Source organism: Megalops cyprinoides, chromosome 2 (assembly GCF_013368585.1).
Source record: "Megalops cyprinoides isolate fMegCyp1 chromosome 2, fMegCyp1.pri, whole genome shotgun sequence".
NCBI classification, from domain to species: Eukaryota; Metazoa; Chordata; class Actinopteri; order Elopiformes; family Megalopidae; genus Megalops; species Megalops cyprinoides.
This window is the reverse complement of record NC_050584.1, coordinates 14,682,501-14,697,500: the sequence shown is the minus strand read 5'-3', so window position 1 is coordinate 14,697,500 and position 15,000 is coordinate 14,682,501. Positions and strand designations below refer to the sequence as shown.

The 15,000-nt window shown below is 41.4% G+C and overlaps 1 protein-coding gene across 3 annotated transcripts in view; it reads right to left on the bottom strand.

The window, feature by feature from the left end:
• Nucleotides 1-15,000, bottom strand: part of zfhx4 (zinc finger homeobox 4) — an 82,870-nt gene that overhangs the window by 43,292 nt on the left and 24,578 nt on the right. For all 3 annotated transcript variants that reach the window (XM_036515889.1, XM_036515874.1, XM_036515881.1), the window contains exon 3: nucleotides 13,806-14,308. In XM_036515889.1, the coding sequence (XP_036371782.1) occupies nucleotides 13,806-14,308 (503 nt within the window). The remainder of the gene's footprint in view (nucleotides 1-13,805; nucleotides 14,309-15,000) is intronic.

The window sequence follows — 15,000 nt, the reverse complement described above, 5'->3', positions numbered from 1 at the left end:
TATACGGACAGCCGCCCTCTGTCCTGCAGACCCTAAACATATTCTGGTGAGGCTCAATTAGAAACTAAACCACTTCCTGAGACTGCTTTGGTTTAGTAACCCTGCAGAAAGTCTATGTGCAATGTTATTCCGCAGTCTAATTTACAGGAACCCAGCTTGCCTGGGATCTCCTTCCTATCTGTGCAACAGCACAACTGAAAACTCATTTGTTCTTTAACTCGATTATTGTACAGCACAATCTCATTCCTGAAGCCCTTCTCTTTAATTCTGTCTTGCTTTCAAAAAACAGATGTCTGCACAACCTTTGAATCATTAATTGATTTTCAATACTTATGCGGTTAGCAAAAGAACACATGGAACATTCCTGTCCAGGTTTATTAAGATGGTCTTCGAGAAAACAACATTATAATTTGCTCTCTGTATAAGATGACCAAAACAAATGACTGTTTATAACTAATGTTGATAAACAACCATTTACTGCAGGGGAATATGTCCATATTGTTTTCTTTTCCACATTTTCCAGTTAGCTTTTATTTGTCTTGTTTCAAATGAAAGGGTTTCCAATGATTTTTTTTAAGTACTCAGTGTAAATGAATATGTACAAATGAACGTTATATTGTGTACCACAGAACACTAATTCAACGCTGTAAGCCATTACAAATATATACAAATCTTTAAAACTTTTGCAGCTGAATCAGACACACAATGCAAATGCATATACTATAGCTCTAGATATTTTACAGTTTAAGGAGCACAAATTGTGATTCAAATATATGCTGCATTAGAAAGTATCAGATATGGAGAAGCATGCTCCAACTCAGCACTGTCAAATGGGTTTCTCACTGAATGGAAACAAAACTGCTTATACCTTTAAAATATATATTTCATCACAATCAGCAAATTCCTAGCAGTTTGTTTAAGGCCTATATTAAAATGCTGTATTTTTCTTTTTCCTTTTATAGACTTTTTTGGCAAAAATACAAGCTGTTCAGAACCTCAAGCCCATGGATTTCTGATTTATGAGGTTTAAGCTTACCATTTTTAGTCGTGCCAGACACAGTAAGCGGTTACATCGACTGCAGGAATCAAAATGTTTGTGGCATCATGTAACTTATTATAACTTTCCCCCTGAGCTTTCTTTTAATTTCAGGTTTACTGCTGGCTCTTGCTGAAACACAATTAATAAAGAATAAAGACATCCATTTCATGATCAGACTTTTCGTTGTACTTGAATCAGGAGATGACTTCTGTGCTTTGAATAGCTGTTCAATGCGACATAGACAAACAAAAAAACAAGAAAAAAAAAAAAAGTCATCGAGGAAAATGCCCAGAAAAATACCAAATAAAGTGGGGAAAACCCCGAATGTAAATGTGCAAATTTACCACATGGGCATGAACAAAATACCAAAATGATAGCGGAATCTGTGCGAGAGATATTTCTGCAGATGGCTATGAGGCCCATCTATGGTAATACGATGAAACACTCCATCTCTTTGATGGATAATTGTTCTGGATTACCGTCTGGCAAACAACCAACATTCTCACCCCACGGGACCAATCATTTTATTTAAGGACTTGTCCCAGGGAGCCTTGCAGAATGCCAATGTTCACCGCACTGCCAGCACCAGCGCCCTGCATTTCCCAGCGAGGCTAACCCAGTGGGCACACCTCGCAGCCTCAGAGGACTCTTTGGCCCAATGAGCCACCCGTGTCACTGGTTATCAGCGAAGGCTGGCTTGCAAGACAGTGGCAAAACAATTCAAATCAGGGCACAGTGGACTCCCTCACCCGTCAAACCAAAAAACACCTAAATCCCACGGAAGTTGCTTTCCCCCAACTCTAACAGCAAAAGCAGGAGTCATTTATTTACAGTGCCTTCAATGATTACAATACACCTTCTTTCTGTCTCCCCCTTCCTTCCTGTCCTTCTGCAAAAAACTGAATTTTATTTCATTTGTTCTGCTGTCAGTGGCAAAAACAGATTCATTAGCTGAATGGGTACTAAGGTAGAGGAATGCAAAGCTTTTCCATGTTGATTTTTTTTGTCTCACCATTGGCAAACTAACAAATGATCAGACAGAAAGTCTATCTGGGGCAGGGGAAAAATGCTTTTAAACCAAAGACAAATTAGGGCATTCTATGTAAACATGACTTTTTCCTGTCATTAACTAGAGAATCAGCCAGCTAATGAACAAGTACCTAAAATAAACCGTGGCATAATTACTCTGGAACCACGTATCGCCACAAAAATTTCTTAATAACATCTATGTGGTGAAATTAAACTATCTATATCCATCAACATTTTTTTGTAATGCTCACTTATTTGTATGTTTTTGGAGCTATACCAGTTTCCGGTGTTACTCTGGGGCCTCTAGAGGGGAAAAAAGAAAAGCTTGTTTTGTTCCACAAAGTATTTTAAACACATACCAGCAAAGTACTTGGAAGCAGGCCAGGAATAAAATTCCATCAATACTGACACCCTACAAACACATGTTACCAGTAACCACTATTGAGCCTGAAGAAATAAATGTAATGCTATATTATTGGCAATGTAGCAGTTGGCAACCTGACCAAAATTCTTACTGGAAAGGTATGCCTGTGCATTCCATCTTCAGAGTTTCACAATGGCACTGTCTTCAGAAAGAGAGGCACAAAACAGAACTGGAAAAATCATCCTTTTCCATTTTTTCTCCCGCCTCCACACATTTCAAAAGAATGTATCAGAGAGCTCAAAATTGCTTCACATATTTATTTATTTTTTAATTTGAGACATCAGATGTACTCATGGTTTCAGTATCTGACCAATGCATAGCCTTATTGGTCGGCTGCTTAGGTCATGCAATAATAACAATCATTCCAACAACTGTACGCCAAACAAAATAAGTGAATTAGTACAATGTGTCTTTCAGCAATGTTTTTTTGGTTTTTCCTTTTTGAGGTGGTTCTTATTTTAAGGAGCGGTGGCAGAAAGGCTAGTTTACACACCACACCCCAGGTCCCCCTTAAATGAATATCCCAGAGCTACTGCAATGTTAAATAGTCTCCCAAACCTGTCATTTAGAGTAATCGCTCCCAAATCAGCATCCGAACAAAGATTTCTCGTCTAGAGTCCAGTATCCCATTTCAAGGCCACTAAATCCCACTGTGACAGAGTGACACATGACACATTTAAATCGCAAAGGAGTCTGGGCGGAAGAGTGGGAGCCAAGACTCTTGTGTACTCCCAGAGTCACAAGTAAGAGGGGCCAAAATTTGCCCACACTAGATCCCCATCTATGACCAGTTCAGGAAGCAGAGCCCTATGCCAGCTTGTGCTACAGACCAGATCATTAAACCTATAAGCTGGGAAGCTTTGCTACCACCAAATTTTCACCCAGGGAGGGAAAAAGACACCATTCATTGCAGGCATATAAATCTACAGATTCACAGACAGTTTGAGGAAAGCCAACACTGTACTCTTTTCTCAAGCTCTTTTTTTCCCTCCAAAGGTGACTCTTTTCTAATGCATTCGTACTTCCTCACGTCGCCCAAGTGCTTGGCCAGTGTACTGGTGTGTGACCGTAAAACAGCCTGACTGTGAGAGACATCTTGGCGATCGAACAGGAATTGATCTGCGGTGCAATACTTCATTGATTACTGTTGGTACCAATACCATCCTCTCATTTCTAAAGTAAATACCATTTAACAAACTTCCCCCTCCACATTCTTTAAAGAACAACAAATAATTTGATTAATGCTCTGGTCCATTATTTCTAAAACTAAGCTCACAAAACGCAAACTGAGATTTGTCATAATCTTTGGTTTGTGCACAGAAAAAAGAGTTAAACTTTGTGGTTGTGTATACAACTTATAGAATGAAATAACTGGAAATCAAACAGCTGAACAGAAAGAACTTTCTTCTCCCAACAGTGCTCCTTATCCAGAAAAGTGGGTCTGTGATGTCATTCAGCCCCCTTTCCATGAGATAACTCACATCACACACTGGGTGATGTAAGAATGTCTGCAGCACAGTACTGGGGTCATTCTAAGGTTCATCCATACTTTGAAGAGCCCCTCCATGCAAAGGCCGATCGGCCTCTCGAGAAGTTACCCTCCTCAGAAAGCCTCACTGGCCACTGCACAATGGCTGCCCTTGTTTGTGTACTGTGGCACATTCATGATAAATTCTCACCCACATATAACCAAACTGCGAGTGTGCTTGAAGCACACACACAATATCTTTCACTTCAGAATGCTGTTGGACCTATTTCACTAGCATTTAAAATTAACAAGCACTTTCTTCCTAAAATAATGTGAGGTTTCTCAAACCATAAGACATAATTACACTGCAAAAACATACATGTATAATGATGCATGTGTAGATATAGATGTACTCCCTCTTCAAAATAATCCTAAATGTTAAACATTTATAAAATAAGACACAGGGATAAACATTTTAATAACGTCTAAGGTTTGGTGATTCTGGATACATAACACAGAGACAAGTTCCTGTCTTCTCAGAAACTGTATCACAGGGATTAAAATATGTAAACACAAAACGAATGTCTTAGATTTGCATATTATATTTCCCTTTTAAAGTTGATATGGAAGATTAAGGACCAGTGTTTAATCCTCACTCTCCTAATCCCTAAAATTACAAAGATAGACATAAGTGCATGTCTGCTGTTTAAATTACCTTAAAAGAAAGCAAGTTCCGGAAGAGAAGGGAGGCGTATTTATATTACGGTGATTTAAAATCTGTCGCCTTAACACTTATTTCCCATTAAATCTACTGACCTGAATTTTACACTAAAAGCTTTCTTGTCTTTGGCAGGAGGTGAAAAAGTCCAGAGATCCGAAACTTACGTACACTCATCTATTGAATTATTATCCCTTTGGTACGGCTCAGCCTTTACAATATAACCATTTACAGAAGTTCAGATTGTACAACTCCGGGCTAACGTCTTTATTTTGGTTATTCATTACATTAGTTGCGGTGAAATTTTGCAGGTTTACCCTCCGTTATGCTTTCAAGCCTTTCTTTTTTGTTTTAAGATGATGATATACGGTAAGACCTGAACAAAATTTTGCCCCAGTTCCAGCACCTTCCATACTAAAGGCTGGGTGAAGGAGCTCATCAACTCAGCCAGTTTGAATTCCAGTTTGAATTGAAGTCACTCCTGTTCACTTGGGTGAACTGAACAGAGAACTTGGGCCGCTTTAAGAGCTCGCACTCTGACGCTAGATAGGTAGCAGGTAATAAACTCACCTCCGCAGGCCCATTAGCCCACACTGTAATGAAAAGACACTTGTCCAGAAAAGTAAACATCAATCTGGCATCTAAGAATTTTAACAGCCTCTCCAGCGTTTATTGCTTCAGTAAAAGAACCTTTTTTTACAAATCAGATGAAAACCAACACTATCAAAGGTATCAAAAGCTGTGGGTGAGGCATTTTGTTTCCCAAACATTTTTTTTATATAAATCAATAAAGCAGCGATTTGCATGTGCACTTGAGCTAACAAGGTAGGATCTTTGCATTCCAAAGCCAACAGACCTCATCATTTATCAATGTTGGTGACAGATGAAATGGGGATGGCAACCTCAAATTGCAAATCATTTTGCTGTTAGGGTAATTGGTGTTGCTTAATCAACTCAGCTGATCACACCTCATCACTAATCACAAAGGGAAATAGAAATAATTAAATAAGACTTCCCGGGAGGGAGAGGGGGGGGGATATATAGTTATACAATGCATATATACATAACAATAATTCCATGGATCCAAATGGAGAATGGGCATGAGGGACGTTTTCTTAATGAACAGCAAATTACAATCACTAAAGTAAAGTGAGCCATCTGTCTTTCCCTTTGTTTCCACACACTCAATAGCAGAGTGCAGTTTCAGCTGAATTCCCATTCAAAATGGCAGGCTGTCCTTATCTCTAGACTTCCACCTCCACAGACTCTTTTCTGTACTGTTTTATTCCTTTCCAGAGTCCATATGTTTCTGATACAAGGAACACTAAAGGGAGAGTTTTATAAACACATTGTCTGGGTTAATGCTTATAAAAGGTCGATAACAGTTTTTTTTTTTTTTAAATCAACTTCTATTACCACCAATGACCAGGAGTCTCTCCTTGTGACTCTCCTTGTGATCTTTGTACAGGAAAGAGCGAACACATTAAAGAAAATGCCATTTTGCAGAAAAAAAAAACTTGTTGTGTCTGCATTAGTGTGGTGGGTCGACTTTAGATAAACCTGCCTAAACGCAGGGCTGAGCAATATGTTACTGCTACAGGTTTGGCCTGGCCTCTGAGGAAACCCCAGGAACACAAACTGTGAGCCAGGCCCCCATAGGAGTGCGATACATCATTGCAGCCTGTCCCAAGGGGTGGAGCAGCTGACGGTACAGAAACCCGTGGCCCAGATCCCCCATTCCGCAGCCTGTCCCAAAGGGTGGAGCAGCTGATGGTACAGGAACTCGCTGGCAAAAACTGCCCCCCCCCCCCACCAAACAATTCCACAGCAAGCCGGCAAAAAGATGAGCTGATCCTCGCCCACCTCATCCGATAAGCGTCAAACAAATAGGGGCTCTGGCCCGCACAGCGTTCCTATTCACTGCCTCTAAACACCTAGCTTTCATGTCCTTTCTCCTTTCCACCCTCCGGCAAACCACGGCGGTTGTGTGCCCTTATTTGCATCCTGTCGAAGTGAGTTGGGGAGGAGGCGAGCACGAGTCTGAAACCAGGGAGCCGACATTGGCTCTTTTACATGAACTTCTACTTGTTTGCTCCTTTTAGTAATGAAATCCATTCTTAATATGCTCTTTGCATATTTCAGCAAAGAATCTACAGTAACTCACCCCCTGGGACAGCTGGCCTGATCCTTCACCATGTGAGGAAGACAAATGCATATAATTATATGTAAGTATATCACACACCCACACGCTCATTATCTATAAACGTATACATACTCATTCATGTGGAAGTTAAATATCTCCTATTTTCAGACCACCGCAAGGTAACTTAATACTACCAATATCTCCAATGCTCCAGGCCACTGTTTATGCAGTCATCGCTTACAATAGGAACGACATTGTTTTTCCAGAGAAAAGGTTTAGCCGGTCTGCATACCAGGGTCCACTCAACATACCAGTGACCACTTTGAAGATTACTGAGATGTTTCCCTTTGTTCTCGAGGAGAATCAAGAAAACAACTCATTCTTCCTTTCTAATAACTGCACCTTTAGCAAAATCACCACAGTGAACAAAGCACGCCAAACGAAGCACGGGCAGATCATAAAATGGACGCGTCCAGGAAAATACATATAATTCTAAATGGAAACAAAAAAATCACTTTAATGCTAATGCACTGTATTAGTGCCCGCATTAAAGAGTACTGGCCATCTGGCTCCACGGAATGCTTTTAAGCATTTTTAACAATTAAAAAAATGATAATTCAACGGGTTAATTTAACTAAATGTGCTGAAATTCATGAGCATAATCCCAAACAAGTAAGTGGGAGTTCTATCAGGTCTATTTCAAAGTATTAAGGATTACTAGTAGCAGTCTAATCCTACTGAACCTAAGGGAGGTAAATCGTATTGTGTTGGAAATCCTGGCCAGGACAGAAGAGGAGGTTAAATGAGTTCCTTGCTCTGTAATCGAATATCACACACTACTTATCTATTCACTGAGCACCTAATGTTTAAAATCAATTACGAAAGGAATGCTTAATGCTGTCCACGTTTGATAATGTGTACAAACCGAAAAAGGCCACCATATAGCTATTGCACAATATACTATATCTATTTTTTTTCCAATGACACCATTAAGTTAAATCAGACAATATTGATTGTGATGCAAATTTGAAAATCAATCCTAGAGATATTCCTTCCTTTTGTGATTTTGTTAGCATTGTACAAGTCAAAAACAATATCTGTACGTGTTTATACATTTGTGTCTCTCAGTGTTGAGAAACCATATTTCTCCACAATCTCAGAAATTGGTATCTGTTACATTAACAATCATGGGCACTTGTAGAAAGATCAAAAATGCACAGTATTTACACAGAGTAAAAAAATAAATAGAACTCTGGTCTTATGCTGTACATCAAATAATTAATATAAGGCACAACTTTAGTGAATGTTGATAAAACCATGTTAGGTAAAAACTGGCTAAGCTAAAAAAACAACAACAACAACAACATTTTCATACTAATCTTTACATGTAGCTTATTATATCTGTGCATACAGTATATTTCATTCATGAGGCTTTACTATATGGGAACTCCTCCAAAATGTGTCACTCTTATCAGTGGATTTGGAGTCGTCCTTTGTTAAGCCGGTTTCAAATCCCACGAGAAACTGAGAGGGGGGCGGGGACTGAGGGGAAAAAAATGACAAACTCCTGTCACTCTTTGTTCCCTGTAGAGCGACGTTCCCTTTTGGTGGTCTGTAAGTAGCCGGCCCTGCTATCGTTCCCATACCTGTCAACATCAATAGGCTTCACAGTCCCTGCACACAGACAAATGGACTGACCTGGCCAGCCTGTCTGACCCTGGGACCAGGAAGGAGACCACATCTGGTTATTAATATCAGCGCATCATCAAATGGTACCTCCCAGCTCACCCAGGAGAGGGGGGGTGGGGAGGTTGGGGAGTTTGGGGGAGTCGCAATTAAACGACACGCACAGTGTCAATCAGCATATGGTTTTGGACCAAAGCTTCTGCCCTCAAGTGCTGAAATGACCATCTGGTTATGACCAAGCAAAGAATAGGTGAAATTCTATTAATATCTAGGGGGATTAATGAAAGAAGGCCGGACTAAACTCTTTCCTTTGTGTCCTCACACTCATCTGTCTTTATGCTTTAATTATCCCCCTCCCCGCTCCCGGACCTCTGAAAGATTTTCATTGTAATCCGTGTGCAGGTGAAAGCTGAGACGATTTGAATAATCTGCCCCCGTTCTCTGTGCGGGGGAGAGCAAGGCGGACAGAGGCAATGAAATGCATTTATTCATGGGGAATCGTCTTAATATTTGTGCTGCGTTGGGTTTGTTTGCGGCCTTACAGTGCCCCGCGCCAGCCTGTAAATTCCTCCTGCGCTTCGCGGGTTCCTCCCTTTCCCCATGCTCCAGTGCAGCACATAAAAGGCAGCGTAGTCATTTTGATTCCGGATTACTCCTTTCGCTCTCATAATATCGCTTTCATTTTTTTACGGAAACTCTCTTAGATGTACTGCGTTTTCTTCGACGCTGGTCAATATGTCAAGAGCAAAACAGGTGTTACAGTATGAAAACCTTGACTGGTTTCATACTGGTTTTAACCTAGACTGACATGAGAATTATTTCACCATTTGCACACGTCTTTTGGCCACTGAACAAAAGCCCAATTAAAAAGAGAAATGGACGGAGAAAAGGCGAAATATTTAGGGATGTGTGTCTGCGTGCTGATATTAAGAGGGGGGTGGGGGGTGCGCATCATGTGTGGGGGGGCATTTGAAATAGGCTCTTTTCATTCTTCAGAAGTACAATGACTTTTTATGCAAATACATTCAACTCAATCTCCTGTCCATTTTACAATCATATTGGACGAAATGACAGTCCAATAATTAGAACTGCATATATATGGGGCATTTGATTTTCAAATGAGAGGATCGGGGCTGACCTACTGTAATGAATGTGGTATAACTGCCGGGTTAATAACATGCCCGTCACTGCGACGCCATCTTGATGGCAATATGGAAAGGGGAAAAAAAAAAGAAGAAGAAATAACCCCTTTTTTTGGAAACACAGGGGCATAAATATGCAGAATGAAAGAAAAAAAAAGTGGAAAAAACCCTTTCTTCTGATGAGTCTGAGATCCCATTCCCTACTCCCCCTCCCCGCTTTTAATTTCCCCTCTCATTTCCCTGCCCTGGCCAATGGTGTTGCCATCCATATCATGGATAATGAGATGGCCTACCCTGTGCTCCCGGGGGACAGGACGGCAGCGAGAGTCGAGCAGGCACCATCTTCCCACTCCATCTCTCCCTGCCCGTATGATAAAGATGAGCGTTATATGCGCGGGGGCCCCAGTGGGTTCAAAAAGGGGAGAGGTGGGAGGGGGGGGGGGGGCAGAAAAAACACAAATATGGAAATGGACTGGTGGGCTCCAGACAGGCCATTCTGCTTGACTGATGATGGATGCTCCGCAAAAGGGGGAGGTTGGTGTAATTAAGCAGTTCATAGCTCCCGAGTCTCAGCCGGAGATGCGCGCTGGACATCCTCCGGTTAAAAATCCTCCGGAGAACGGGACCAGCTGAGGAACAGGTGCGGCATGGTATTTGCATTTCCTCGCACGGCCTGCTCGAGCACACTGACCATGAACATTCTTGGTTCTAAACGAGCCAAGCATCCCCGGCGCAGATCCTCTTTTACAGCGACGCATATCTCCTGCCATTTTTTGCTTTTACAGCGACGCATACCTCCTGCCTTTTTCGCCGAGCATTAAGGTGCCTTCGAGTGGTCTTGACACGTTTTACACTAATCTACATTTAAGCAGGCATCCGCGATCATAAATCTAAGGCCTTCAGCCATTCTCAGGCTGTACCAAATAAAAACAGAGCAAATGATTAATCTGAAATTCAACACCCTTTTAAATTGGAGAATTATTTCTCTGACTTCAAAAACATGAGCCCTAAAGTAGCAGTCTGTAATTTGCATTAAGGGGGGGGGGCGAGTGAAAGCTTCAATACAAACCTTGCCAAGGAACAGCCACCTTTCATGAACGTTCAATGCAATGTGGGACAGTGCCTACATTTACCTGCTGTGCACTTGCAAAAGAAGGAAACATTGTGCTGCTAATGTAATTTAGGCCTATTTAATGTCTGGAAAACCTAAGGTCGGAATTCCCCTCAGTGAAAATCTTAAGGTACAAAGTGGTAATAAAAAAAAAAAACTGAATATGCTTTTGTTTGTATCTTCAATCATTTTTTAGTCATAAAGATATTCTCTGTTCCAAGGCCATATGGAAAGGTCATCAACACTTTGTTCTTTTGTGCGCCTGGCCAAACTACCCAATCCCATATGCCTTTCACCTTAAAACATAAAAGAAGAGGTGTTTTTCTGGTCAAATAAAGAAATCGTTTTTTACTACCACATGTCTATGAGTAAAATATTCTCATTCCTGCCAAATGCATTAAAACCGCATCTGTAAAACAGATTTTTCTTCCCCTCTGTTAAGGTAGGGGCAGCTGAGCGAAGGGGTGATGGTTACGCAGGGAACCTTTCACCTCTCCCAAATCAAAATGTGCACTTTTGTCTCTCCATCAAAGAGCAGCACATTTCTTATATAAGCCCACCTGCCTGCCGCCCAGCGAGAACAGGGATAAATAAATAAGGCAGAAGGAAATAGAGAAAAGCTCCAGTTTCTCCTTGCAGAAATTTCACTGCAGAGCAAAAAAAAAACAGAAAAGGGAGAGACTGTACTGTGAAGCATTCATCAACTTCATTAACTACACGCAATCTGTGAGGTCAGTCACACAAGGCATTGTGATCAGACCAGTCAATTGCTCTGGGATTTAAAGGGACCCAACAGTTGTGCTGCTGGTTTGGGAGTTCTTCTCAAACGTATCCAAAAGAAGAACACCCCTTTTAACCCCCAGATGTCCACACAACAACCACCTGCTGTTCTCCTTCGGAATCAGTGGAGGACAATACAGATCAAAAAGGCATCAAAGCGCAGACAACATTAAATAAATCTTAATTATTTTACAATGTGCAAGTACCTAAATTAAAAAATGGAAATGCTAATGTGGAATGTAATATAAAACACATATGAAATATTGGATGTACATATAACTAAGAAGTTGAATGGGGGTGGTGGTGGTGACATTTATGTCAGTGTTCATAATTCACATACTTTTAGTTGTAGTGTAACACAATGTCATGGCAAACCTTCAATCGATCAATGGTTCAACTCCAATCCTTGCATGAATGCATACTTACACATTTCTCTACAGAAAACACATGCATGGCCTTGTATATGCATGCAGCAACAACCTGGGAGCTATTGAGAACATGCTTCAGATAGGCCTTTCTCACCCTCTAATCTCCAATCTACCCTTCTTCCTACATGATGTGAAATGCTCTTTGTTGCCATGGAACCTTTTTTATTTGCTTAGAGAATTACTGGAGCCCTCCCTCCTCCCGTTTTAAACTGCTAAGGATTTCAAAACCTTCCCATGGATCCATTCTCTCATGCTAGGCCTCAAAATTCCACATGCGATTCTTTCAGGGCTTCATTTGGCTCATGCTGATTTCACTCGTTGCAGGATTTACTCTTTGTTGTTCGGTTACTAACAGCCACATTACTAACACTGTCTGAATACATGAATAATGTGAGGCCTTGCAAAGTTTTTTTTTTCAGCCAACTTTGAAGAATAAAAATATTAAATTAAATTTCTTGTACAACGTCCCACACGTTTTCATATTTTTATCTCCCCCCTGACTCATATTACGTTTTATTTGGGTTCATACCTTTGTTACTTTAATCAGGCTAATAAAAAAGGGGCTTTTTAATGACTGCCAATTTTCTCTGAAGTCTTATTGGCCATTGTCAGTCCACTAAATGAACTTTTCTGAGTACACAGCCAAGTCAAGCTTACCAGCGCAGTTTGCCAAAAGTGACTAATGCTGGTCAATAGATCCTCGTTATGTTAATAAAGTTTATCCTGAAAAGTCCCCTAATGAGTCTGGGATGTAATGTCAGTCTATGATTTCAAGATGTCAGTATTATTGTTTCAGGCAATCACACCATCCAAGTAAGTCAACACCCAAAAGCACTTAAGTACAGGATGAGACAACACTGATCCCCCCCTCCCCAATACATATCATCTATCCACCGAGAGACTAAAATATGGCAGTAAAATATAAACACCACATCTCATACAGAATTCAATATTCATACATCAAAACGACATCACTGTGTCTTTGTAAAACAGCAGCACACACTAAAAATAACATTCCCCCCCACCCCCTCTACACACAGACACACACACACACACACACACACGCACACACACACACACACACACACACACACACACACACACACACACACACACACACACACACACACAGAGAGTCACCTCAGCTGTTTATAAGGAGTTGAAGCCTGCTGTCAGTTGATGGACGACAACACAGATTAAAGCAAGCGAAGATTTTGAAAACAACAATTATATCTCTGCCTATGTCACTGGAGTTTATTGATATTTTTTGCATGAATTCAATTAACTTTGATTTCCAAAGCCATGATGCAAATAGGCTGACTGGCAGATTCCTCACTGTAAGACTGCACAGACTCTCACAGCTTAACAGGAAAGTACAGGGCGGGAGGAGAGGAAGGCAATGGGGCTAAATCAAATTTACAGGTCTGCTAATGACGTCTGAGATCAGACAATGAAGGTGCTCGAGAACAAAACCCCTGCCCTGTATTTATCTTGCATCCACTGGCTAGACAGGGAAGCAGCTGAAATCAGACCAGAATAACCGGTGGCTTATGTCAGTTCTATCTTGTTTTTGTCTGTCTTTTTTTTTCCTTTTGAATGAGACCACTACAAAACAATGTTTGAATTGAATGTCTGAATACACCACATCTATTTGCTCCAGCAGACACAGAGGTGCAAATGTCTCTGTGTTACATATGCGCAAGTGCACTTGATTGGACAGATTAAATTCAGTGGAATGTTCATGCCTATCTTTTCCCTTCCGGGGAGAAGATTGCCAGGTAGTAACGAAAAATATCTGGACCTGATGAGCAGCGGTAAACCTCATGAAGCCACGTACCTTGTAGAGTTTCAGTGCCGCCTCGTGCCTCTGGTTAGTGGCATGCAGCCGCAGCTTCTCCACGCTGTTGCTGTAGTAGTCGCAGGCATTGCACTTCAGGTGCACAGGGTTGCCGATGGCGATGCACTTTAGCCTCCACTGGTTGGGCTTGCCCCCTTCTTTGATGTGGGCCACCAGCTGGTACTTCTGCATGTGCTTGTCGGTCTTGCAGTGGAGCTGGAAGTTGGCTTTGAGCTGGGTGTTGTAGTTGCAGAGCTTGCACTGGTAGATGTCTCCGATTACAGCTCTCCACTCCTCCTCGGGGAGCGAGCGCTCTGTGTTCACGTGCACACTCAGGGCCTCCAGGCTGTCCGAGGTGAATTTGTTGCACACAGCGCACTGGAACAGCTTCAGCAGTGGGTCGCTGATATAAGGTGACAGCTCCCCAGCAGAGAGGACGGACAGGTCATCACCCATTAGCTGACCACTGGCAAGACGGATCTCCGGCGGCAGCTCATTATTTACTGCAGGGAGAGAGAGGGAGAGCAAGTGGGAGAGATGAGGAGAGGGGGAGAGGAAGGGAGAGAGAGGGAGAGAGAAAGAGAGAGAGAGAGAGAGAGAGTGGGAGAGAGGCAAAGAAAGAGGGAGGGAGAGAGGTGGGCAAGGAAAGGTTTTTTTCTTGTTAAAATAAACTCAGAGCACACGGAACAGTGTAGGGCATATACGAAAGGGCTCGATAAACTAAAGCCTTAGTGAGGGGTACGGCTTCTATAAAGCTTAAACTATAAAAAGCTGTAATAGGATTGAATCAGGATCAATTACAATCATCCCTTTCAACTTCTAAACTCCCTCATCAGATAGCTTTAATTACTCCTACCGGGTGCAGTTTCATTCTTGAATTTCATCGATACAAAAGTAGCCTGACACACATGTGCCCCTCTAAAAAAAAAAATAATAAAATTACAGATAAAAACTGAAAAAAATTACAATCACGTGACTGCCATTTACACAGTTTACCCTTTGCCTTACATGTGAGCTTTGAAATTGCTTCAAAAAAATGAGGGCTCCACAATTTAATACTTCCACAAATAAAAAAATAAATAAGTAATTAAAGGAACAGCAAAGCACAAATGTAGTCATTAGTACACCAAGGTAGATGATGTCTGCTTGGGGTTGCTAATTACAAAAAGCCCACATTTAAAAAAAAGGAGCCTAA